The sequence below is a fragment of the Pogona vitticeps genome, chromosome 4, assembly GCF_051106095.1.
Source record: "Pogona vitticeps strain Pit_001003342236 chromosome 4, PviZW2.1, whole genome shotgun sequence".
Lineage (NCBI taxonomy): Eukaryota > Metazoa > Chordata > Lepidosauria > Squamata > Agamidae > Pogona > Pogona vitticeps.
The window spans coordinates 141,156,504-141,184,065 of NC_135786.1; the positions used below are offsets into that span (position 1 = coordinate 141,156,504).

At 40.2% G+C, this 27,562-nt stretch overlaps 1 protein-coding gene across 17 annotated transcripts in view; it reads right to left on the minus strand.

Moving 5' to 3' along the window:
- Positions 1 to 27,562, minus strand: part of CTNND2 (catenin delta 2) — a 717,568-nt gene that overhangs the window by 319,926 nt on the left and 370,080 nt on the right. For all 17 annotated transcript variants that reach the window (XR_013544226.1, XR_012086701.2, XM_072998494.2 and 14 more), the window contains one exon: positions 5,056 to 5,228. Coding sequence is in view for 14 of the 17 variants with exons in the window: in XM_072998494.2 (XP_072854595.2) it covers positions 5,056 to 5,228 (173 nt within the window). In the remaining 3 variants the exon portion in view is untranslated. The remainder of the gene's footprint in view (positions 1 to 5,055; positions 5,229 to 27,562) is intronic.

The window sequence follows — 27,562 nt, forward strand, 5'->3', positions numbered from 1 at the left end:
TAACCTGAATCATGGATATTAAGGAGCTAATCCAAATTTGTTTCGCTTAATCTACAGGATTATTATATAACTGCTTTTGCTTCTTTAAATACATCAGAATCATGGAAGTAGCCATTGTGGTCTGACTGATAAGGACAAATAAGAGAAAGCATTAATAAAAAGGGAAATATATATCGCAGAGAAACTGCACTGGTATTTTGCATTTGTCTTCACTGCTGAAGATTCTGGAAAAATTCTTGTATTTAATCCTGAGATCTCAGAATATAGGGTAGAATATAGCTTTCCTAACAAAGGTTTAGAAAACAGCCAACATATCAAGTTTAAAAAAAGAGATGGGTTGGGCAATAAGATGTTAGAGGCCAATTACCCAAAATATAATTAAGGACAGATCTTCTAAGTATTATTAAAGTCCAAAGTACCAACCTGTTTGAAGTATGGTGTGATGTTTACCACGTGGCCCCTGCTGTTTTCCCCAAACAAAGGGCGCACACTATGTCATCCCACCAGCAGTTATCAATTGTGACATTCTCTCTTTTCCTCACTGCCACCAGTGGATTTCCTTTATCCACAATATATTAAGAACTTTAGTCAGACACGTCTGATTACTGCCAACAGAAATTATTTATTGAAGTGTATTAAATTTACTCAAAATCACAGATGTTCTTTATTTAATGAATACAATCAAATCATTAAAATGTCATATATCTTGCCACATAACCAATCAGCACCTGCTCTATCTATTTATCTTGACCAGCTTATCTCTATTAGTATCTGTTCTCACTATCTTCCTGACTCTCTTTCTCTCTCTCTCTGAAAATTCTATATTTCTCCTTGATCTCTTCTGTCAAACCTTCTTATATCCGCTGACTCCGCCCCTCCATTCCTCTCAAAGGCTCATGCAAATGAGATCCTGATTATGAGTGACAGAAGTGACGTGGGGCAATCGTCACATATCGGTTCTTCAAATTTGTCCTCACAAAGAGAATAAGAGGATGGATCCTTTAATGGATTTCTAATCAGTTCGACAATGGAAAACAAAGAATGTAAGTGAGCAGTCTTCATAGTGGAAGAAACTACTGTATTTTTCCATCTATAAGACACTATTTTTTCCTAAAATCATTACACTAAAAATTGAGGGACGTCTTTTACACAGAAGTAAGCTGAGATAGTTGAGGAGAGAAGAAAATTCTCATACCTTGCCTCTGTAAACAGGCTTCCTTCAGCCATGAGGATTAGTTTCCTACAGACAGGAGACTTAGCTTCCTCCAATCACAAGCCTTATGGAACCGACGTCAGCTGATCCTGAACAAATCAAGTAGAAAACACCTCCTTGGAGGTGGAGCTTGTAGGCTCAAGATTCAACAGAGAATCAAAAAGTCCGACATGCTGAGCCCAGAGGCTGAATCCTCAAAGCTAAGTTTTCTTAATTTTTGGGTTAGAAAATTGGGGGGGGGTTTCTTATAAATGGGGGTGTGTTATAAATGGAAAAATATGGTAAATATTTAGGGGCTCCAAAGGATCTACGTTGAGAACAATACTATTTCACTTTTAATAAAGGATCCTAAGTTATGGTGAACAGCAGTCCACTCACCGCATTTGGGGATGTCACCCACTTATTTAGGAGAATATAAACTGAGATAGACTCTTAAGACATCAAGAAAAATCTCTCCAAAGCATGTCAGTGGGCAACAGAATGACAAATAATGTAATAAAGTTTAATGTAATATTCATCGAGGCACAAAATCCTAACTTCAGATGTAAGAAATATATTACCAGATTCAGATCATCTGATGAATTTCATCAGTGACAGACTCATGTCATGATCTATGCCACAAGATGTGAAATGACCACATGCATGGCTTTTAATATGAATTACACAAATGCATGAAGGATATATTTAGCTATAGCTATAAGATCAAATAGCTACACGGAACCTCCATGTTACTAAATAGGGGCTGTTATGGAATAATCAAGCATTGCCTTCATGCTCTCTTTGTATTATATTGCCTTCATGCTCTCTTTGTTCACTGTAAGCATTTGGCTAGCCACTGCATGAAACAGAATGTTCGACTAGATGGGCTTTTGGTTTGATTACACAAGGCTTATTCTATCTTCTTACAAAGCTTTTTAAAAGTACAAACTTCACACATTGTTCATGACTCACAGTGTCTTCCTGTTCAACTGACTTCACTTCAATAAGAGAATGTTCCTTAATGTACTACAAGGAACCATGCAGCATTGATAAATGCATAGCTAATTGTGCTCAGTTGAATCCTGTGATGGAAAAATACTGTATACTGTAAGTAATAATATCATGTTTTGTGCTTTATCTGTGTTTTACTATCAATTGCAGGGTGCGTATATTTACACAGATGAATATTGTACGTATCTTTGTATATATCTTTTCTATTGCCACAGCTGTTCAGTACTGTTGAGACTGACTCTGCCTCTCATGAAATGTCATCTTTGTGAGTTCAAAATACATCAGTTCATTGCAAGGAGGCCTGCGAATGTATCCCTGTGCAAATACTTTTTAAAAAGTTTAAATTAATATTTAGTAAGCTATATTTTGGAAAACTCTTTTTTAAAAAGAGTTATGACAGTTAGAAGTCACAGTGGTGATCTTGTTTGCTTGAATACTTAGGTTGAAAAAGAATTTTGTTGGATTTAATAGTGTCAGACAGCATTTTCACTCCTGTCAAGGTTCACGATGAGAAGAAATGCATGCCACCTTGCAAATTCATGTGTTTGCAAGGCTTATGCAAAATTTCAAAAGAATAAAGCATGCCCATTTCCAAAAGCAAATGGGCACCATGCTTAAAATTGTGCACTGTAGTCAATGGGGGAAATGCATATATTAGATAAAATGCACAAAGAAACAAACACATTGAGAAAATGCCTTAAAACCCAAGCAGACCTCAGTACATGAAGAAACTAACACTTAAAAGAATTGATACCAAAAAAGGTCAAGAAGAAAATACAGGTGGGATTTAAAGAAATGAAATAGGATCAAAACTAAGTCTAAAATCCTACCAAAATTTCCTGCATACCTAAGGGCATTCTCAAAAGTGTTTTAATGCATGTCCCAGAATGTTGCATGATATGCCCAGTCATGCAATAGATTGAATAACAGGGGAAGGACCAGCTGCATGACAGATACTATAACAAAGGGACTTCCACTTGTGCACTTGCCTTTATACAGGGTATTTGTTGTATCCCTAGTGAGTGTTGATCCAAATATAAGTACCTTTGCACATTCCTGTTTGAAGCAAACTTATATACTGTTGCAGTTTTTTCAGCAATTATAACAGTGTAACTTGCAAAGGATGGGACTAAAATCTTTGTGTCAAAGGGTGGGACTAAAATCACATACACCACAGGAAATGTTTTCGGTGCTATTTTTTTGCAACTGTTTTCATGGCTGAAGAGGTAAACTGCTTTTCACTTTGAAATCAACCTGCTTCGCCAGGTATGTGAATGACTGAGGACATGTACACATGATGCTGTAGGATTCTTCCAAAGTAAATGACAAGGTTAAATAATTAAGTTTAGGAAAAAAGTCAGGAAAATCTAGCCTCACATTTAAATGAAATTTTAAGAATTACAAGAATGAAGAAAACAGAAATATTAGCAATCAAAGTACACAAAGTAAAAGATAATTGAAGAAGAGATAAAAGACTTAAGTCAAATGTGTCTGGAAGTCAGATATGAGAAAAGTTACTTTTGTTGCATTTAAACTCCTAGAACCTCCCCCCCATCAGCTTGACTGATGTTATAATACAGTGGACCCTCGACTTACAGATTGCTCGACTTCCAGACTTTTCAAGTTACAGACTTCTCTGGCCGCAAAATTTAGGTTTGACTTGCAGCCGGAGAATCGAGCTACAGACCAGAAAAAAACCAAAATGGAGCAAAAATGGAACAAAAATGGCCAGTTACGGATTAATTGGTTTTCAATGCATTGTAGGTCAATGGAGACTCAACCTACAGACTTTTCGACCTGCAGCCACCATTCCAATACGGATTAATTCCGTAAGTCGAGGGTCCACTGTACAAAAAAGTATCTGGTCTTAACTGTCTGGAGCCCTGTGTAAGTCTCATTCACTCTTGAACTGGGGAAAATCAATATGACCAAAATACACTGCATGTGTGGACGTTTCCTCAAAACTGAAGAGTAAGGTGGATTTAAAATATACAAAAAGTCACTTAACATTAATTATGCCATCCAAGACTGGAATTTATTTGTCAGCATGATAACTTCCTTTCACAACTATATTTTCAAGCTATCTAAATGATTATAATTTCTGCAGGCCACTCTGACTTTCAAAACAAAAGGACAAATAAAAGAAAGCATTAAAATGCCAGAAATATTGGTGATTTTCTCCAGTTTTGCCATTTTACATAGAAGAGTAGGAACAAGGCAGCAGGCTTGAGAATATTTTAATCAAATCTACAAAAAGAGGGAAAAGGCAGTAGTTGCATAATTAAGCCAAGTACATGTAGTTTGAAACAGTAATTCAGAATTAAAATGCACTGCAGTGCTTTTAGATATAATGTGGGATTAAAATCAGTTGGAAAACACAAACATGAAATGGACAATTATTTGTGTCTGCCATGAAAAATCACATATCTGCTATTCTGGGATCAGTTCTATGATCACACAAAGACAGTGTGTCACTCTTTAAAAATATCCATAGATGTAAATATCCATAGATTTTAGATGCTCCTCATTGTCCTAGGCAAATGCATTAAAATATGCACAATATTTAGAGTTACATCTCACTCACAATGAATTTAAACAGTAATAATCAGATTCTAAACTATGAGTGTGATATGTGTTCTCTTGAATGGTTCTTCTCACATTGGCTTGATTCTATTAACTATATGGTGCTAATGAATAAACCCTATAAAATCAAATTGTGTAAGTAAAGTTGTGTCCTTCTGTCAGCAAGTCTATGCCTGCATTTATATATATTTCTTTTCAACTCTAACACCACTCAAAATTGTACCCTTCAAGCTTGATATAAACAAATAAGGGTACTCCTCAAAACATACCTGGCTGTAGTTCTGTATAGAAGCTCTGGCTTGACTGCTGCGGGCTGGGAGCTGTGATGTTGCCGTTTCACCAAGGGCAAGGGTCTGGTTGCTATGATAGCTAGATGAATACTGGAAGGACCCGTCAGGTTTGGAATTGAGCTGGAGTGCATTCTGGGACAGAAGGCTCGGCCCTGTTTTAAAAATAATTTGGAGTAGTCAGTGAGTGCCATAATAAAGGGCAGGGGGAAGCATGTATTTATCATAAGTAGCTAGGAATTATGAACAACATGTGATTTCTAGTTTTGCATCTGGTCATTCTGCAACAATGGTGAGTGCTATAATTGAGTGGCCCTTTATATCTTAAAAAAATGATCATTTGCCATTCTCAAGAAGAACACAGAATATTAAGCCTCTTAAACATCTTACTCTTTTGAACTTAATAGGGAGAACTAAACCTCTTATTCTGAATATTAAAAGACTAGAAGAAAAAAAACAAAATGTGACAAGGAACTCCATGCTGTCACCAAGATCTCCCTTCCATCTCCACATCCTATCAGATGCAGTCTTCCTGTTGGTATGCCAGCAAAGATGAGGAGTGAGGGAAAGGAGAAGCATAGTATGACAACAACAGGACATGGACAGGTGAAAAACCTAACATGGAACAATGTTGTATATTTTAAGAGATTCAGTTTCAACCTGTCGAATTTGACAAGCAAACTGTGTATGTTTGAATGCCCATCTCTGTGTCTAAGTAGTTTGACACTACAGTGTATAGTTTTTCTGTGCATATATCATAGTTTGACTGACTGACTGACTGACTGACTGAGTGTCTGTCTGTCTGTCTGTCTGTCTATCTATCTATCTATCTACCGTATTTTTCGCACCATAAGACGCACTTTTTTCCCACAAAACAGGGGGGTGGAAAGTCTGTGCGTCTTATGGAGCAAAGAAAACAGATTATATTTTCCTGCTTTCTTCTCCTTAAAAATTGGTGCGTCTTATGGAAAGGTGCATCTTATGGAGCGAAAAATATGGTATCTATCTATCTATCTATCTGTGTTTGTGTTATACATATCTATGCACACAAGCATCAGCCAGATATTCATAATGGCAGTCATATCTTGTGTAAAGGGAACACCTATGCAAACATGGTGTCTATGTTATTACACTGATGGGGTGTTCTATTCCAGCAGTGTCCAATAAGATTGAGGCCCTTGTATTTCATTTTTATTCCCACATTTTTCAAACTCTTTGGTCAGGCAGAGATGGGGATAATCATATTCATAAATGAATACAAATATCCCAATTCCAGATGGACCTAATGAGGGTCTCTGGCCCCTGGGACTGGACTGTCCACTCACGTGTCCCACTGCAGCAAAGGTCCGTCTTGTCCTGCCAATCATGCCCGGGGCTCTGCTGTCTTCCTCCTTGGTGGACCACTTCAGGCATGGGGCAGGAGCATGAATCTCCCCACACAGCTGCTGAGTGGCCAGCTGAGCAGGAAGACAGCAGAGCTCTAAACACCATTGGTGGGAAGAGCAGGACCTTCATGGTGCCAGGATGCATGACTGGACGGTTCCAGTCCCAGGGGCTAGAACCTCATTAGTTCCAGCTGGGATGGGGATATTTGTATTGATTTATGAATATAAATATCTCCATCTCCATCTCCAACTTTTGGAGTTTTTTCTTCAAATTGCACTTGCTTACACTGACCTAAAATGTTCTCCAGGATTCAGAGCTTAATTTCCAAGGGTTGAGGGTCATATATTGGTAAACATATGCCTTTGAGTCCTGTTACTGGGTTTCCTGTCTCAGAACCAAAAACCCTAAAGGTAACTGTGTTACACTACAATCACCCATGGAGTGGTTGAGCTTACTCACTGGGATGTTTACTCACTGGCAATGCTCTCCAAAGCTGCTCTTAGCACATGAAACTGCTAACACAAACTCGTAATAATTGCAGGAGATGGGAATTTTCATGTGGCAGGTGTTTTAGGAGGAAAGGGTTAAAGCCCCTCTTCTGCCATGCTGGAGAGGCCCTAATCTGTTCTTCCATGTATAGTTATTGTTGATTTAAAAAAGAGAGAGAGAATGAGAATGCCACACTCAGGATTCAAAGATGTGTTTTCTGTTAATGTATACTTTATAGAAAAGTGGGCCTCAGACATTCTCTGCACAGACCTTAGGAAACTTAATACATCTATTGATCACTGAAAATGTGCTTTTGTACATAATGATGATGATACAGCTTTGATATGTAGCAGGGGAAATGAAGGATTTAAAATATTAGTGTGCCACATAACTATTTCTGCCTGAACTTGTAAATCTTTTATTACAAGTTTGTACTTTATCTTCTGAGTTACAACAGTGTTCAGTAGTTACTATCATATAGTTCATTAAAATTAGCACTGCCAAAATGAGACAGAGTAGGAGGAGTGAATACTAATTCTCTTCCTATAAAAGTGATATTTTCAGTGAAATATCACATGTAATTTATATCTGTATGAAATTCTTTATATAGTTGTTTAATGCTAGGGGAAGCTAGGATGGCCTCTTTCCTGTTCTCCTTCCATCAGCAGACAAGGATAGACAGACATATTTGCAGCGGATAGCCTTCCAAAAACAAGGTGCTAACAATTTCTTTTAATGTTAGGTTTAAGTACTGTATTATTAAATAATTATTACTATTTAATAACAGAGAAGAGAGAACAATAATTAGTATAAGTTTTAAATGTTTTATTTTTAATTGCTCTCTGAAGTTATAACAGATTTAATTGCATGTTAACATCTGTAAGCTTCAATTCTCACTTATGGCAATACTTTTTGGTGTTTTCCAGGTAGAGAATATTCAGAAATGGTAGACTGTTCCCTTCTCTGGGGCACCCTGAGACAGTGCAGCTTCCCCAAGGCCACACAGGCTGATTCTTCGGGGATGCCCAATAGGGAATTGAACTCCCAACTTCTGGCTCCACAGCCAGATGCTTAACTCACTGAGATGGCCAGCCAGCTTTTTATGCTACACTTACATGTCTGACAATAAAAGCAATCTAAATATTTAGAGTTATGGGAGTCAAAGTATAACGTAGAAAGAAGAAGCAGTGAGTTTGAAGAAAATCTGGAAAAATCTGAAGAGGCTGCTAATGAAAGCATTTTTAGTGTCTCTCCTGGCAAAAAGAAGTTGAAACAGTTGAACCATGTAGCCATCTACTGTACTTGAGAATTCCAATGCATTTTTTATTATAAAGAGCAACAAGCAGGGGGAAAATAATTCTTAATTTTAAAATATAACCTTAAAGAAATTCAACATTTCTATCCACCCCATCCCACCTAATGTGCTTGTCGTAATTTCCCAAACTGTAAGGTCATACAAAGAAAGATTATTGAACATGAAAGTGGAAGTGTTCTACCCTCTCTATGGACACAAATGGTCCAGATCATTAATAAAATCTACAGGTGAAGGTAGATTGCATTTTTAGATAAAACAATCATGGCATGCTGGCATATTCACTTTGTAAAAATCTTGCGTATGTATATTAATCCACATACAGCAGGAAGGACATTCTAGTTCCCAGTGTTGTGTTTTGCTACAGAATCTGCACAGACCTAGACTTAGGTTATGATCAGATGGCAAGAAAGGATCACATACGATTATACCAAGGTCTAAAGCAACTCTTCTATTCATCTGGGAATTACTCTAGCTCAGCTCTCAACCTTTGTTTGTTTGTTTGTTTGCTTGCTTGCTTGCTTCACCGTTCTCCTTAAAAGGATCCAAGGTGGCTTATATCATTAAAAAGACAATATCTAAAAGCTAAAATCAGTAAGTACACAAATATTTTTTAAAGAATTCAACAAGTATTCTATTAAAACAGCAACTAAAACTAATACAAAAACATATTTAGAAGCAAGAGAGCACAGCAATGGAAACAAAATTCCCTCTCAGATAGGCAGTCACAAAGGGAACCCTGCTCATGGATCAAAAAGATCCAGCTTGAGCATGGGTCAGGAATGGGCTTGAGCACTATCACCCATATGTCATATGACTGCTGGAAAATAGCTTGTACCAGATTGTAGCATAAGCCACAGGTTCTTAACTTGTGGTCTGTTGTGGGGCTGCAATGTCCTCACAGGGGCCCCGCAAAGGCTTGAAGAGATGTTATGATCTTTTGAGTTAAAATAGAAAGAAAGAAAGAAAGAGAGAGAGAGAGAGAGAGAGAAAGAAAGAAAGAGAAAGAAAGAAAGAAAGAAAGAAAGAAAGAAAGAAAGAAAGAAAGAAAGAAAGAAAGAAAGAAAGAAAGGAAATATAGAACAAAATCTTAATTTCTCTTGCTTATTTCTGTAAAACTTGGTTTTTCTAGCCTACTTTTTAGAGTAAAGACAAAGAAATGTAAAAATTGATTATGAAAATAACTGTTTGATATTTCTGCACAGGGTGAGAACGTGCAAGTGAATGATGCTGAGTGGCTGAGAGACTGTGTGACATTTCTTGCTACTGTGCAGATAGTCAGAAGCCACAGGGAAGAGCAAGTCAGTCAGTGTCAGTGTGATTTACGCTAATAAAAACATTTGGGTTTTGTCAGGTAACGTGACTTTTCAATATTACCACAGTTAATTTTGTAACAATATTTTTTGGCTGAGCCTCAGAATGGTTTGCTGGCTGAATTTGAAACGTAAAAGAACTGATGCTGTTGATGAGGGTGCATCCTGTTCAAAGGAAAATGAAGCTTCTTCCAGTCATTTTAAGAAGTGTTATTATAACAAAGAATATCTGTCGATGAGACCCTTCATGAGAAACTTTAAATAAATATTTGATATGCTTCAGGGTTTTAAATCTTGAGTTAAGTGGTTGTTGTGGGTTTTTCGGGCTCTTTGGCCGTGTTCTGAAGGTTGTTCTTCCTAACGTTTCGCCAGTCTCTGTGGCCGGCATCTTCAGAGGACTTGAGTTAAGTCTCGATAGTCTGCGGCAACAAAAGATATTTTAAGAGGGTCCATGGTAAAGAAAAGATTAAGGGCCACTGGCATAAGCTGGCTAAAGTGAGAGCTATTTCACCATCTTGTTGCACCCTTACAATGTAGACATTCTATAATTTTGTCATTTGAACAATTGTAAACAATGCTGCCCAGTTTCAAACACTGGCCATGACAGTGGTTCTGCAGAGACAAAAAAGTCTGGGACAAAAACTGTTTTTTTTTGTTTTTTGTTTTTGTTTTTTTTTTTGGCCACTTAGGTCCTTAACCTTAACCCATCTGCTAATCCTCGTTGCACTAGAATTTTCAATAAGAAAATACCCCACCACTCACTCAGCCTATTTTAACAAAAATATTGGTGGACGAAGGCTGAACTTCCAAAACCCTTCATTTTAGTTGAGGTTTGTTGCAATTTTGTTATACACAAGAATGCAACTGGAAATTGGTAAAATACCAAGAAACTATATTGTAAGAATGAAAAGACATTGTCAATATCAGATTAAAAACATTATTTTCAGTTTAAAATCATATTAACTTATATATGGAAAAGGCACTTTGTTTTCAAATTGCACATTTAGGCCTGCCACTGATTTTGTATCAGTGAGCAGTATCTAGTTAGTGGCACTGTGTTCACAGAAGAAACCCCTCCTCCATGTGACACACACCACATCTGGCAATCTGGGAAACTCTCTAGAACGTTATTTTTTTGGGGGGGGCACTTAACAGTGTGGCAGGAGGGACGGGCTGTACATCCCATTGCTACCACAAACATCATGTTGGATTATAGTCAATTAATCACATGAATTTTAGACTGTTATCTCATACACACTTATTTAAAGGCACTTACTCTTGGAAACATTTTTACATGATGGCAGGGCCAAACAACTACCGGTAATCTATGTATCAAATCTAGATACGAGGCAAAGCAACATTTCTGAAACAAACAAAGTGAAAGTGAATGACAGAATATATATTTTAGGACAGTGGTTACAATTTAATAATAAGCTGCAGCTAGAGTAAGCTTGATTCCCAGTGTGGTGTAGTGGAGAGAGTGATGGACTAGGACTCGAGAAACTGACTAGTGGAGTGGAACTGGTAAAACCACTCCTTAGATATCCCACTTATCTTGAAATCCCTATTAGGGTTGCTATAAATCAGTTCCATCTTGACGGCACAGAACACACACACAGTAAGTTCATTGAAACAGTGAGAATTTGGAGAGTCAGATCCTTCATAAATTCTGATGATTAAATAGAGCGACTCGAGGTGCAACTTACTAGTAGATTTCAGTCTGTGTTTATATATATATTACTCCCTATTCATCCAGAGTATCTTTTTAGACAAGGTAATGCTTAAATATATTAATATAAGCAATAACATGCTTTGTGTTCTAGAAAGCTTTGCTTGAAAACTTCCTTAAAGCATCTCAATGCACAGTGCATCAGAAACATTCTGTATAACCCTGCTAGAGTATTTGTATGATAAATACTATTGTTTAACTTTCAGTGCCAAGTACCACGAATCCTGTTAGCACTGATAAATCATGCCATATTCTGTATTAGGTTAGCCCATACATTTCTGAATGTGATCTCAAGAGCTCATGTAACACATATATTAATTCTGTTTATGCAGTGCTCTCAGGCAGGACAGCTTACTCATCCATAGCACAGGATGCAAAAATTGAATATATTGTCACATTATCAAGAATTAAGACAACTTTCATGGAAGGTTTTGAAATCTTTAAGGTGTTGCCTAAGTCTAAACCATCATAACTTGTGTTCTTGTGTTCTGTCTCATAGAAAACCGAACATGTTTTGATTTCATATCAAGAATGAGATCATGTTTAGTACCCTAAAAGGAATTACCACTGTTCTCTTCCTCTTGCTATTGTAGGCAATATTTTATTTCTCTTAGGCTATGGTTTGTCCCTTCCTTTTTATTTTCAAGACAGGCTTTTTAGTCAGATTACAATTACAACATAATGTGAAGTTATTTACATGATACCATATCATTACCAGATAAATCCAAGATTAATTCAGCCCTCTAAACCACACTGCCTCTTATGTAGTAATTACTTTTAGATCTACTAAGCCTAATTACACAATAATCTGCTGAAGCTTGTAGCATATCTGAACACTCTTGTGTTATTTACTTCTTCACTATTAGACAGTACCTCCTGTCATGACCTCTATGAGTGCATGTGTGTATGAAATTATCAAGAAATAGACATGCATGAAGAATTTTCATAAGTTCCTATAAATGAGGGGGAAGATCTTAGGAAGAGGAAGAAGTGGATAATATGGAAGGAAACAGAAAGGTATATACATAAGAATTTCCAGAGGATGTACCAGACAGTACAAGCTATTAGTGTACATTCCAGAAATAATGGGCATGTCAAAGTTCTATTGATGACTCACATTGCAAGCTCTCTCCATAGAAACACATAATATGCTAATGTACTGCCATCAGGCAGGCAGCTCATACATTAAATGAGAAGCACTCAAGAGACTTCTCAGAAACCTGGCCTAGATACCTAGAAATCGATGAAAAAACAACAAAGGCTTAAATCCTATTGTCAGTTTCCAGCAAAAGCTAATCCACTAAATCAATGGAATTTACATACATGTTCATTTATCAATTTTCTATTGATTCAATGCATATACACTAATTGGGACTAAGAATTGGATATAGGACAGGGATTCTTGTAGACTTACAGACTTTTTGACACAAGGTTTTGGCTGTAGCCCATCATATCAGATCTTATTTGTACATAAGTGAAAGTGAAACAGAATCAAAACCGGAACCAGATGGATCAAAATAACTATACTGTTCTATATTTAAAAACAGGTTGGTTTCTTTTTAATAATTATATAGGAAGTCATTTGACTTTGATCTTTATTCTGGCCATCTATGTTTCTCTGCACATGTTTTTCACAGGAAAACAAGTCAGTGGGATAGTGAAAAAAATTTCAGCAGGCTTAATGGTAAATGTTACAAAAAATTGTAAGCAAGCAACATTTTAACAGCCGGGAACAAGTACACAGCACTTTTAGCAACTGATGGAACGGTCACAGCACATATCTAAAGATTTTTTTTTTTCAAAAGTTTTCACATTCATCAGTCCCTTCATATGTGTGAAAATTTATCATTAATCTTTATTAGAATAAGAAATAACAAGCAAACAACTATTATCAATAAAATTAGCTTTAAAAAATCATGGTATCAAGAGAGAACAGATGCATGATAAACCTATACTTCAGATTATTCAAAGTGGCTTTATTGACAGACAGCTCTACAAACACACATTATGAATTAGTTTAACTAGCAACTTTCAGCAAACGAACAGGGCTTAATTCATGCCAGAGGACAATAGACCATCCATAGATCAGTGGGTTGTTTCAGTTGTTGTTGTTGTTGTTGTTGTTGTTGTTGTTGTTGTTGTTGTTGTTGTTGTTGTTGTTGTTGTTGTTGTTGTTGTTGTTGTTGTTGTTGTTGTTATATGAAACTATAAAATAATAAGACAATGGGCAGGTGATCCGATGAACTTTATTCCTTTGATTGTTTACCATCTTATCTTAATAGGGACTGCATTCTCTTCTGTGGTTGGCTTCGCTTCCCTTTCAAATAAACTAAGAGAAATAATTCTCTGTTTTGCTGTGAAATAAACAAACTGGAGAAAAGACAGTACCTCCATCTGGATAGCACAATGAATACAAAGCACAGCTCCATTATCCATTTAGCCACTTTCACTGCAACAAATTTGCGCACACCAAGTGACTCGAGATGGGCACAAACTGCTGGTTTGGTGGTTCATAATGGTTTGTTTTTCAGGTACACGGGTGTTCGGCAGGCAGCCCAGCTTCCCTCCCCTGAGTGGGCACCCATTCAGAGGAGGAGGCAGGGCAGGGCAGCCTGGGACACTCTACAAGTAATATTTCTACCTTGTTGTCATCATTTGAGGTGTGAACTGCATTCTTTCCATCTCAGTAAACCAGGTGTGGATGATCTCAATGAAGCCAAGGGTGATTTTTTTCAGACTTTCTGGCTGCCCAAGGGAGACATGGCCAAAAGAGGCTAATTCAAATACGTAATTTGTTTTATTGATTTTTTTAAAAAAATGTGACAATGCAGCTGTTATATACTGTAATTGAATTTTTAAAACCAAAAAATAAGTTTAATCTTTTAAAACCTTCTCAAATTAAATTGTGTACTGGAGAGCACTTGTTTGAAAAGGCTCATTATCTGAGAAACAAAACTCTTAAAGGGCCAACAGGACCAAACCATAAAAATGAACAGCTCAGGATGCCACGGAGTTCGCCTCACTCTCACAGTCTCTGGGGCTGGGCCCCTCAAAGGTCTTCTACTGTGAGGAGTGGAGCCTCACCTCCTCCACTAGTTCCAGGACACCACACAGGTGCGCCACGCATTGCTGCAACAGGGTGTTGTATGCGAGTGATCAGCTGTCCTTGGAACTGAGTGGCAAAGACTCCTTCTCTCGCTGCACCTCCACAGTAGCTGCTGGGAGCCACCATCATGTAAATGTGGTGATCCTCATGGGAGTCATGGCAAAACTACCTGGACCTGGCTAGATTTTTCTCGGTAGTGGTGTGTGTGTGGGGGGGAAGGAACTGCAGTGTGCCTTTCTAGACCTCTGTAAGCAGACTGACCAAGGGGTCTCTGCAATGGGGTGGCTTGCCCCTGCTGCTTCCTCTGCCAGTGACAGGCTCATCATTCATTTTTGAGCCTCCAAGCTTCTCAATGCGTGGCTTGGTCCCAACAGACCTGGGCAGCTTTCTCCGGTGGCAGTAGCAGATTAACCCAGTGACTGGTCTCAGGATCATGCCAGCATACCATTTCCCATCCTGCCATCGACAGCAACAGTACCTCTTGGGTCTCACATGCCTCCTAATCTACAGTATCCACTTAATAGTCTTCATCTCCTGTATTGTTCTCCTTAAATCCCCATCCTGCCATGGCTGTACCTGAGACCTCATGGGTGTAACCTGTCTTTCCCTCACCTAGGCCCCAGTCCATAGGGAATCTTGCTTGTATTCTTGGGGAGGTGGAGGGTCCACCTACACAAAGTGGGTAATGGGAACCCACAAAACATGGTTAAATGGTCCCTCAGAAGGCACAAAGTGCCTTAGTAAAGTACACTTTTAAAAATGAGAAAATATTGGGCTTGGGAGTGCTGGTTAGTTCAGTACTACCCTGTTTCCCCAAAAATAAGCCCTAACCTGAAAATAAACCCTAATATGATTTTTCAGAATGCTCATAATATAAGCCCTACCCCAAAAATAAGCCCCAGTTAAGTGAAACCCCACCCTCCACCATTGTACAGCAACCAGAAAAAGATGACATGACTGTATTTGAATAAATGTAGATTGCTGTACATGAACAAGACATGCCCAGAAAATAAGCCCTACTGCATATTTGGAGCAAAAATTAATATAAGACCCTATCTTATTTTTGGGAAGACATGGTAGTAGGGGCCCATAAAAATACCCCTTGAGGCAGAGGTGGGATTCAGCAGGTTCGCACCTATTCTATAGAACCGATTCCTAAATGTACTATTGGTTCTTAGAACCATTTGCTGGCCTGAGATGAATGAAGGAGGAGGGGCCAGGTGACCAGCGACGAGCGGGGGGGAGGGGGGCGCAATTAGCTGCCTCCCTTCCTGAGCCACACTGAGCCATCTGAGGTGGGGTGTGGGTGAGAGAGATAAAGCCCTTGAAAGAGCAGAGGCGTCACTGGGGGAAAGGGGGGGAGGATGAGTCCTTGATGTCACTGGAGGAAAGCCCATGGCCTCTAGGCAGAGAGGGGGGGTGACTGACAAGGCATGAGGGCAGGACACAGAGGGAAAAGTTTTGGGGTGAGACCGCTTCAGTCAAACAACCAACCGTCCTCATTTTACTATGATTTTTTTCAAGTTAAAGGTACCACATAAGACTGTTGCTTATGTGGTACCTTTTTTAAAAAAAATCTCAGAGAATATCCAATGCATGAAGTGGTGACGGTCTCACTGATCCACACAAGCAAGATATGCAATGGAAAAGTCACTCACACCACAAAGAGATCAAACCTCCAAGCCTCATTTAGAATAACAAAGAACTCTTCCTCCTGCCCCAAAACTGACAATTTCAGGAGACAAATGGCACACAAATAGCCCACTCTGTTAGAAGGAGGAAGACAGCTATCAGTATTTTAACACTACTAAGATTTACTATTCTTGAAGGCCATATATCCAGGACCAAGAAAGGAAAACACATAAACATATCAATAGATAAGGGGAATCGAAACTTTTCTCTCCAGACATTCAGGTGCATCTTGACCACAGGTCAACATGGGGGGGGGCAGAGGGACTCCGAGGGGGAGGGACCATCATGAGAAGGCAGCATTCTCCAGAAAAAGACATACATGAGAGCATACTAATCAAGCATTTGTTGATATTGGTTGTTGTGGGTTTTTTGGGCTCTTTGGCCGTGTTCTGAAGGTTGTTCTTCCTGATGTTTCGCCAATCTCTGTGGCCAGCATCTTCAGAGGACTGGAGTGTTGAGATTGGCTTTCAAGCTTTCATTTCTGAGATTACTTTCAAGTAAGTATGCTTCTTTTCGTTCATAGGATTTTTTAAAAATATAAGAGACATGTAATTTTGCATATGATGAAATACAGATATGTAGAATGGTACACAACCTTTCCAAGGTGCTATATTGACCAAAATGAGTACAGGCCATACCATTTCTGTGGGGAAAAAAATCCCGAGTGTAAAAGGAGAAAGGAAGCCCATCCCCCAAACATCATCAGGGTTGATTCCATTCTTTGCAGGAGGGGAAAAGGAACGATCCACGTGTGGCGGTTTGTGTGTATGCACATGTGAATTGAAACACGTGTATTCTCCACGCTTAAACCATCTTGATCTCAAGGGGACTTCTCCTGCGTAAATACGGAGAGATCCGAGTTGTGCATAGATTAAATATCATTTATAGACCAGAAGATTACGGGGGGTGGGGAAGAGTTTTTGGAGTGAGTCAAAGCGAGTTTAACTTCCATATGATAAATCTGGAGTTCTTTCCGGGGGAACACCCTGAATTCTATTGAAGTTCTGTAAACCACCTGACAGGCACAGGGCAGGAGAAATAGTTATCTTCTTGACTTCCCCAGGAAAGCAGCTCCAACGGATCTTCTCCAACCCAAAGCAACACCCCCTGTTTGTTTCCTGAATTTAGCTGCAATCCTCACAGTAGCTGGCGGTGGAAAAACCCATATTTCTAATAACAACATATTGCTGCGAGTGATTCCTCCTGTAATAATAATAATATGAAGCATTTGGAGATGGGCTGGTCTGGAATTGACAGTTGAGACCCATAAAGTTGACAAAATACCTGTCCCTGGTGGAAACGAAAATTGTTAGCACCTGTTTGTTGGCATGGTTCAATACAGCTGTGGGCATTGTGGGACTCTCTTTGGGACTCAGCTTAGGAAGATTGTCATGTTGAGTATCTGCGCATTCAGATTTACCCCTGCATCCTGAGTGTATGCTGGAGGCTGAAGTAAACCAGAGCTGCCCTCTCCAATGAATAGGAAACAGTTATTTGGATCCGTACTATCTGTGCATTTGGTGGTGGGAAGGGAGATGACCTTTTGTGCTCTTTATTACCTTTTCCCATCCTGACCCTGTGCCTTGCCTGCTCCTGCTTGACCGCTCCAGGGTCGGAGTGCACTGCTCTTCCCTATTATTATGCCATGTCTTTCATTCTCCATCCAACACTGCTTCTCTTTGTTGCTCTCAGAGGATAGTTTAATCATGTGTGCCAGTTTCCATGAACTCGCCCCACCACCAGCTACCCACCCCTCGGCCACCTTTTGTTTCTGAGACACTGTCACCGGACTGGTGTCTCCGGGTCCGTCTGTCTCACTCATGGGAAAAGTCATTTCCCCACTCCCTCTTTCTCTCCCTCTGGGCACGGTGCCACCTAATTCGACCAGTTTCTCTGGCTGGGCACCTAAGGCTGCTCTCCGCCCCTCTTTGCCACTCCCTGAGGTGTTCTGGGAGGGGGGGAGCTTCATCCTTGAATTACCCCTTTTATGGCATGCCGGGGGGGGGGAGAGAGATCGGCATGGAAGCAGGGAATAGTGGGGTGCGGGGGGGGGACAGGCATCCGAAACAGGGAGGGCAGCAGGGGGAGGAGCATGGCGTGTGAGAGAGAGAAAGCTCGGCAGCCCCTTCCATGCTCAGGCACAGCTGCAAGTGCCCGATGCAGAGCCTGCACTCTGGGCATTGTGTGTGTGTATGTGTGTGGGGGGGAGAGGGAGTTCTGACTCTGGACAGCCGGAGCTCAGTGACACAGAAGGTCGCTGTAGGTGCCATAGTCAAAAGCACCTATCTGCCACGGTGGGTACTGCATGGGAACCAGGTTGGATGGGATGTACCGTGAGTCTGGTGTGCCGTGAAGACAACTCGCCAGCCATGCCACCTGTGCCATGGTGCCATGAAGGAAAAGAGGGAAGTAAGAGGAAAAAGCGGCCGCCGAGGGTGAGTGTGGGAGGTGGAGCCTGCCAGGGCTCTGAGGGAAGCCATAATCACCACCAGTGCCGCCACCAACACCAACACCCCTCAAAGCGACTGGCAAGGAGAAGCGGTGGGTGAGGGCTGGAGGGGAAAGATGGAGGAGGAGGAGACCTCACAGGAGTCAGTAACTGAAGGACCGATTGAGGTGGTGGGGTTGAGGTGGAGTGGCGACAGATTGAAAAGAGACCATACCTTCCAAGCCAGAAGGAAGTGGGGGGGGGAGAAGAACTCCACAACAGGTGCACAAAGGCGGCCTCCAGGTAACAGCAAGCAGGGCTATCAGTCATTTCAGAAGCAGGAAAGGGGAGGGAAGCAATTTCTGCTGGTGAGCTATAGGGTGAAATAGGGGGTAAAGGGAAGACAAGATGTGTCAGTTCTCTGTCAAACTTGGTCATAAGCACCCACTGTGAGGTGTGTGTTTGTTTGTGTGTGTGTGTGTGTTTGGCAGATGCCTACGGTGAGGGTAACAGCAGCGGTATGCCCAAACAGATACACTTATCCAGATGTCTTAATCATGTGAGAAGTAGTTGTGATGATAGGCAGTAGGGAGATCACTGTGGAAGAAACCCTCATCGGATCCCACTGTCCTGGGTATGTATGTATGTATGTATGTATGTATGTATGTATGTATGTATGTATGTATGTATGTATGTATGTATGTATGTATTTATTTATTTATTTATTTATTTATTTATTTATTTATTTATTTATTTATTTATTTATCATTAGGACATAGAACCTGTTGTTAAATTATTTGAATCCCACCACTGCCTTGAGGATGCATATATTCCACAGGCCACATGTTGTCAATCCCTGCTCTAACCACCTGGGAAAGGCATGTAGAAAAAGGCATCACTCTTTTAAAAAAACAAATAAGGGAGCATAGACAAATTAAGAAAATATAAGAGTTTTGCTGCATAAAAGCAAACGAATGCATCAGACATATTCCATGTGCTTTCCATGGGAGTGTTATATGTGTTAGGCAATCGATATGGAATAGTCTGTCCAAGCAAATAGTATGAGGTTATCATGAAACCTTTGGTAGATTTTAAGAGTGAAATAACTCATTGATTAACAGACTGCTGGCTCAAAAGATGCCTGATTTAATCTTAGTCTACCCTTTCATCCAGTTGACAGGTGGTTCTTCTCCTTTTTTTAAAAAAAGGAAAAACATGTATTGAATTGCCTTTTTACATATCTAACAATAGAGATGTAGGCCCTTTTGTTGTGTACCCTTTTTAATTCTTTCAGAGGAAGTGACAGGTAGAAGAAAAACATAATAAAAAAGCAAGAACCAAATGCTTTTGAACCAAACATCTGCTTTGTTTGGGACTCTTCAATAAAGATGGCTTCTGCAGCATATTCATTGGGGAATTGCCGAAAGCAGAGACAGACTAAATAAACTGGCTTAATAAAGTTCTGAATTGTAGGTATGGAGATTCAAAGGCAGCATAACTGATTTTTTTTACTTTTGTTTGTTTTTAATGGAGGAGGTAGGTTAGAAAAGCCAAGTTTTACACAAAGAAGCAAGGGAAATTCATATTTTGTCCTTCCTTCCTGTTTTAACTGCAAAAGATCATAACATTTCTTCAAGCCTTCACAGACTCCCTGTGAGGACATTGTGGTCCCATGGGGGTCCACAGTCCACCAGTTAAGAATCGCTGGATTACTCTCACCCTTTCCTCCATATTATAAATTCTTTCCTCTTCCAGTTCTAGAAAATGAAACCACAGTACTATGCTGGGACATGCAATTTATCACAGATAAAACAGCTGATTTTAATAAGCTTGATATTATCCTTCTGGATAAGCAGCAAACAAAAACATATATCATAGATGCTGAAGATCCATCACCAATGTCAAAAGTATAGGAAATGCAAAAATTACAAAGTATCAAGCAGTAAAGCAAGAAATCAAAAGAATATGGAAACAAGTTCAGGCTATCCTCCTCCCTATAATGATTTAAGCATCCGGAGCAATTCCAAAATCTTGGTTATCAATTTAAAACAGTTGCAATAGCTGCTAATTTGCTTCTTGAAATAAAAAAAAAAACCCAGTGATTTTGCAAAACAAAAAAAGTCATCTAATGTGCAAATTGCAAAATAATTCCTAATGTTTAGGCTTGATCTTTAGTCCATCCTCAAGCACTACCAATTCTGAGATTTTTTTTTAAAAAAAACGTGTTTTGTAAAATAAAATAATTGTGTTTCCTTCTGGAATGCAGAAGAATGCACACCTGGGAAAATACAGCAAAAATGACAGATTATGATAAAGAAAATATTTTATTTATTTATTCATTCATTCATTCAATTTATATCCTGCTCCCATTAGTTTCACAGCACTACTCTGGGCAGATTACAACTCATAAAATACAAAACAAAAATAAAAATTGAAATATTAAAACCAATAGCAATAACCCTAAAATAACCCACCAGTTGGCATCAATTAATCTCAGAGTGGATGGAGGAAAAGAGGGAAGGGAAGAATAGGAGGGGAAAGAAAGAAAAAAGGGGGTGGAGATGGCTTGCTCAGGTCAGTGTGGAAAGACTCCCTGGAAAGCAATGTCTTTAATTACAGTGGTACCTTGCAAGACGACGACCCTGCTAAACGACGAATCCGCATAACAATGACTTTTTGTGATTCACAAAATAGTCATTCCAATGGGGGATTTTCGCTGGATGGCGATTAGGTCTGTGCTTTGCGAACCGTTTGTTTGCAAGATGACACTTTTCCCCCCGCTGATCGTCAGCTTCGCAAAATGGCTGTCCTGTGTTTTCCGGACCCATGCTTTGCAGGGCAGCCATTTTTACAGCTGACCGGGGCTCGCAAAATGGCTTCCCTATGGGTGATCTTCGCTGTACAATGAGGCATTTTCCCCATTGGAACGCATTAAACCAGTTTTCAATGCATTCCAATGGGGAAAGGGTTTTCGCATGACGACAATTTCACTAAACAGCAATTTCAATGGGACAGATTATCATCGCCATGCAGGGCACCACTGTACTTCCTAAAAGTCCACAGGGAAAGGGATAGGCAGAGCTCCTCTGGAAGCTGGAGCCATTGCAAAGAAGGCCCTACCTCATGTCGAGAATTTATGGGCCTCCCTCAGGGTGGCCACCTGGAGGAGCCTCGACTGGGATGAACTTGTGGGTCGGAAGTACCATCTAGACTAGGGATCATCCCCCCCCAAATCTATTGAATTTCCCGACAAGGAGGTAAATCTCTGCTTTGTCTAGGTTCAGTTTCAGCCGGTAAGCTCTGGTTCATTCCAGTACTTCAACCAGGCAACACTCCAGCATCTGGACAGATCTCGATGTCCCAGACAACCCAGATAGTGTGATTGTTGACCTTGAGCCAGACATCCTGGAGAGTGAAGTCAGGTGGGCCTGAGACAGCATGGCTAACAACAAGGCCAGTGGAGGTGATGGCATTCCAGTGGAACTATTTAAATCTTAAAAGATGATGCTGTTAAGGTGCTACATTCAATATGCCAGCAAGTTTAGAAAACTCAGCAGTGGCCAGAGGACTGGAAAATATCAGTCTACATCCCAATCCCAAAGAAGGGCACTCCAACTACCGTACAATTGCACTCATTTCACATGCTAGCAAGGCTATGCTCAAAATCCTCCAAGGTAGGCTTCAGCACTATGTGGACCGAGAACTCCCAGAAGTACAAGCTGGATTTCGAAGGGACAGAAGGACTAGAGAGCAAACTGCTAACATGTGCTGGATTATGGAGAAAGCCAGAGAGTTCCAGAAAAAATATCTACTTCTGCTTCACTGACTATGCAAAGGCCTTTGACTGTGTGGACCACAACAAACTATGGCAAGTTCTTAAAGAAATGGGAGTGCCTGATCACCCTGTCTACCTTCTGAGAAATCTATATGTGGGAGAGGAAGCAACAGTTAAAACTGATTGGTTCAAAATTGGGAAAGGAATATGACAAGGCTGTATATTGTCTCTCTGCTTATTTAACATATATGCATCATGCAAAAGGCTGGACTGGGGGAATCCCAAACCGGAATTAAGATTGCCGGAAGGAATATCAACAACCTCAGATATGCAAATGATACCACTCTGATGGCAGAAAGTGAGGAGGAATTAAAGAACCTCTTAATGAGGGTGAAAGAGGAAAGTGCAAAAAATGGTCTGAAACTCAACATCAAACAAAACAAAACAAAAAACTAAGATCATGGCCACTGGTCCCATCACCTCCTGGGAAATAGAAGGGGAAGATATGGAGGCAGTGACAGATGTTACTTTCTTGGGCTTCATGATCACTGCCGATGGAGACAGCAGCCACGAAATTAAAAGACGCCTGCTTCTTGGGAAGAAAGCGATGACAAACCTAGACAGCATCTTAAAAAGCAGAGACATCACCTTGCCAACAAAGGTCTGTATAGTCAAAGCCATAGTTTTTCCAGTAGCAATGAATGGAAGTGAGAGCTGGACCATAGAGAAGGCTGACCGTCAAAGAATTGATGCTTTTGAACTGTGGTGCTGGAGGAGACTCTTGAGAGTCCCCTGGACTGCAAGGAGAACAAACCTATCAATTCTAAAGGAAATTAACCCTAAGTGCTCACTGGAAGGACAGATTGTGAAGCTGAGGCTCCAATACTTTGTCCATCTCATGAGAAGAGAAGACTCCCTGGAAAAGACCCTGGTGTTGGGAAAGTGTGAAGGCAAGAGGAGAAAGGGACAACAGAGGATGAGATGGTTGGACAGTGTCATCGAAGCAACCAAAATGAATTTCACACCACTACGGGAGGCAGTGGAAGACAGGAGGGCCTGGCGTGCTCTGGTCCATAGGGACGCGAAGAGTCGGACATGACTTAGTGACATCTATTGACCTGGGCTTTGACAGGGCCGTCTATCAGGTCAGCCGGACGCCCTCCCAGAGCCTCTTGGAATGGTTCCAGGTCAAGAAGTCTGTGAGGAAGTACCATTTTCACGGGTCCGTTCTCCCTACAGAGAGGGGTCATGACAGAGATTTGTGTAATGAGTCACACAGATTAAGCATATAAGACAGCAAACTGCTACTAGCAGCTGCGGTGCAAGGGAAGGAGGAGAAAATGTTTTGCAAGCCAAAATACACAAAAAAGGAATGGACTACTACTCAAATTAAAATTAAAAATCAGCAAGGAAGACAGAGGATTGGATTAAATGGCTGTAATTAGTAGGACAAAGCACTGGGAAATGAATAGGCACAGATTTGACATCAGGGATAATCAACATGCCAAAATCTTGCACCAACATTTCTGTCTACTACAAGCTGCTAGTAACAGCTAATTCTACAAATAGCTGCATAAAATAGCTTACTATACAAAATCAGTGACCTCACATAATCCCTCCTTGAAAGCACTACAATTAGTGAGATTCTTACTCCAGAATGGAAGTTATAGCTGTACATGAGCAAGGTCAGTTCCTCTTCCTTTCCCCATCACACCATCACTGCATTTTTCTTACATAGTCATACTGGAAGCGCACTATCTGGCTTTCCCCCCAATGATTATTTTGATGCCTAAATTACCAAATCAATCTGGGGAACTTTAGACTGGGCCACAAACGCATGGAAATCCTGAACCAACTCAGGGAAATCCAATCAAATCTGGACCAGAATCAGCCTGATGTGGCTGAGATGACCAACCCCATAGAAGAGATCCAATGAAGCAAAAGTAATAGGAAATATTGTTTAGATATTTGTTTATATTTCAAGCTACATTTTAGACATTTTGAGTATATACATGTATATAACAAGTCCATGTATAATATGGCAACAATTATTTTAATTCAGCATTTCCCCCCACATTTAACATTACTTCAGGGAAAACCAGCTAGCCATAACTTCACCTCATAACTGATATAAGATAATGCAAACATCAGTGTGAAGAGTTGCATGTGAACTGCTACCTGTCAGAACAGCTCAATTTATTTCTGTTGATTGTGAAGGTAAATGCCTATAAGGTAGCAAAACCCCAAGGGACATGTCAAATTCAGTACAGAAGTAAGAACATAACTTAACAAAGGACAAAAAGGCAAAGATGAGAAGTTAAAGGAACTGTTGTAATGGATGGAGAATGGTGATAAAAAGAAGAGCCAATATAATGCTCAGTATAAATGTAGAGAAGACATTTGGACTTTGATCTGGGAAGCTTCTACTTTTGTCTTATGTTCATTTTGTGTCCAAAGCAAGTCTCTTAGCCTCAGTTTCCTGTCTGTGATAAGATGAAAGCAGCAGCAGGAAAGTTTGAAAGCACCCTACACATTATAGTGCACAAAAAGAGGTACATGCTGGATGCAGAGAAAGTTATAAAATCAGCATCCAGTGAAAAGGCCACAGCATTACTGAACTAGGAGCACAGGAACAACACAATCAGGCAAAACCAATAAAATAAACATAATAAAAATGTTGCAGCATCTAGTATATTTTAATGTGAGCTTTCATGAACAAGTCCACTTCTTCAGACATACCATTTTCCATACCAGTATTACAAAATGAAGAGCTGCCTTCCTGCCCCCTTTCAAGTTCCCTCCTCCACCCAAGTTCTCTGCAAACTGTAGATCAAAAAAAAAAAATACTGTGCTCTTCCTTTGTACTTTTGCAGTGTGTTGTCTAAGAAACCTGTGTCTAAGACGAGGCAAATCTTGAAGCAACTTTGTTCCTCCCACTTTACAGACTACAGAGCCAGCTTTTTCTCTCCCTCCTATTAGACAGTGCCAGGTATAAACTGACAGCCTGAGCACTGAAGAATGACTCACCAAGCCTACAGTCTCCATCTCAGAACTAAATTTAACTGCAGACCTCATGGCTCAAACAACTAGTCCATCCAGGCTGATGAAAAGAGTTCTAAAGAATTCAAAAGCATGTGCATTGTTACATATCTATTGTTGGTCTTAATAAATGTATTATCTGACTATGGACCTTGGGTTTCTTTTCATGGCAGGAGAGCTCAGTGAGTTCAGTATCTGGTTGCAGAGCCAGAGGTTGGGATTCTCTGCTCTGCTTCCTAAGAAAAGAGCCAAACTGTGTAGCCTGCATAGTCTCAGAACTCTCTCAGAGAAAGGGAGTGGTAAATTACTTCTGAATATTCTGTTCCAATAAATCTTGAAAAATGTTTCTGTAAGTCAGAAGCAACTTGATGGTTCACAATCACAATCATAATCATCATCATCATGAAACACATTCTGTTGACATTTGTGGGAAAATTAATGGGTACAGAAAGGTCACAGCAGAACTGATAGAGAACAGCAGAGAAATAAGCATGGAGATCCTCAGGGCTCTTCTGAGGTTCATCTAGTAAATTGAACAAGTTATTCTTATCTAGTAGTAGTTATCTGGTGGCGCTGCGGGCTAAACCACAGAAGCCTGTGCTGCAAGGTCAGAAGACCAAGTAGTCGTAAGATCGAATCCACGCGATGGAGTGAGCTCCCGTCGCTTGTCCCAGCTCCCGCCAACCTAGCGGTTCGAAAGCATGCAAATGCAAGTAGATAAATAGGGACCACTTTGGTGGGAAGGTAACAGCGTTCCGTGTCTAACTCGCACTGGCCATGTGACCACAGAAGATTGTCTTTGGACAAACGCTGGCTCTATGGCTTGGAAACGGGGATGAGCACCGACTAGAGTCGAACACGACTGGACAAAAATTGTCAAGGGGAACCTTTACCTTTACCTAGAGTCTCCCTGTGCAAACCGTGGAGTCCACAATGTTTATTTGACTCTCTGTAATTTATTCTGGAGGCAGGAAGGAGTGATGCTACCATATTGGAACATTAAAATTAATAGTGTTATCTATTATTTCATAATCTGGACAGAGGAAAGTAGAACTACGGTTACCTTCTATTTATGACAACTTGGACTACCCATTAAAAATAACAACAAATAAACCACACACAGGACTCACTTTTCAAACTTGTGCAACCTACAAAAATTTTAGAGTAGCTCTCTTTATCTCTTTTGCACAGGGGTTTAACTCTCACCCTCTTCAACATAACTCAGAACAAAGTCTAGAAAGTGGAAAGGTATATAAAATTTGCATTTTAATCATGGCTGCTTGGCTGAACTCTTAGGCTGTGCATGGTTACTAAGGAGTAAGCTCTCTTCAGGTCAACAGAACTTGCCTGCCTTTGATTTTAGACTGTTCGTAGGCAGGATGAAATTTATGAACAAAACAAGTACATATAAAAGGACTGAGGAAAGATTTCTTTAATGCAGGCAAAGCACATCCTCAATATTCCTCTTTTTGCCCCTAAGGAACTAGCCAGAGTCATAGCAATGGACAATCTCTGCAGCCAAGAAGATTCAGTATTTGCTGTTCATACACCTCATGGATTCTGGTAAAATAAGTACACCTCAAAAAAGGAGGGAGCAGAACCAGCAAGCATGCTACTGCTTGTGCAGCACAAACAGACTTGTTGGAGAAGTAACAGAGTCATATCTTTTCTGAGTAATACCTGACCAACTCATGTATAGCTTTGGTTCAACCATTCAAGGTTAGAGGCACTCCTCCCCTCCCTAGTCACTTGTCTCACCTCCATCCAGTTCGTTCACTCCAAAATCAGTTTAGGAGTCAAACAAAACAAAGCAAAACAGAACAAAGGTAAAGGTAAAGGTTCCCCTTGACAATTTTTGTCCAGTCGTGTCCGACTCTAGGGGGCGGCGCTCATCCCGCTCTTCAAGCCATAGAGCCAGCGTTTGTCCGAAGACAATCTTTCCGCCACCACAAACCTTGTCCCTAAATTTTTGTTGTTCCTACTTGCTAGCTGCTTTCCCTTCTGTGCCTGCTTTCACTCAAGATACTTCAACTGATCAAACAGATCATTGTGGCTCCTTCTGACAATGGAGAGAGTGTGGACTCACTTCTCTCTATTACCATCTCCGCACAAGAGTTGGAGGTTGTTCATGACTTTGTGTACTTTGGATCAATGATCTCGGACACTCTCTCCCTAGATATCGAGCTGGATAAATGGATTGGCAAAGCAGCTACCATGTTC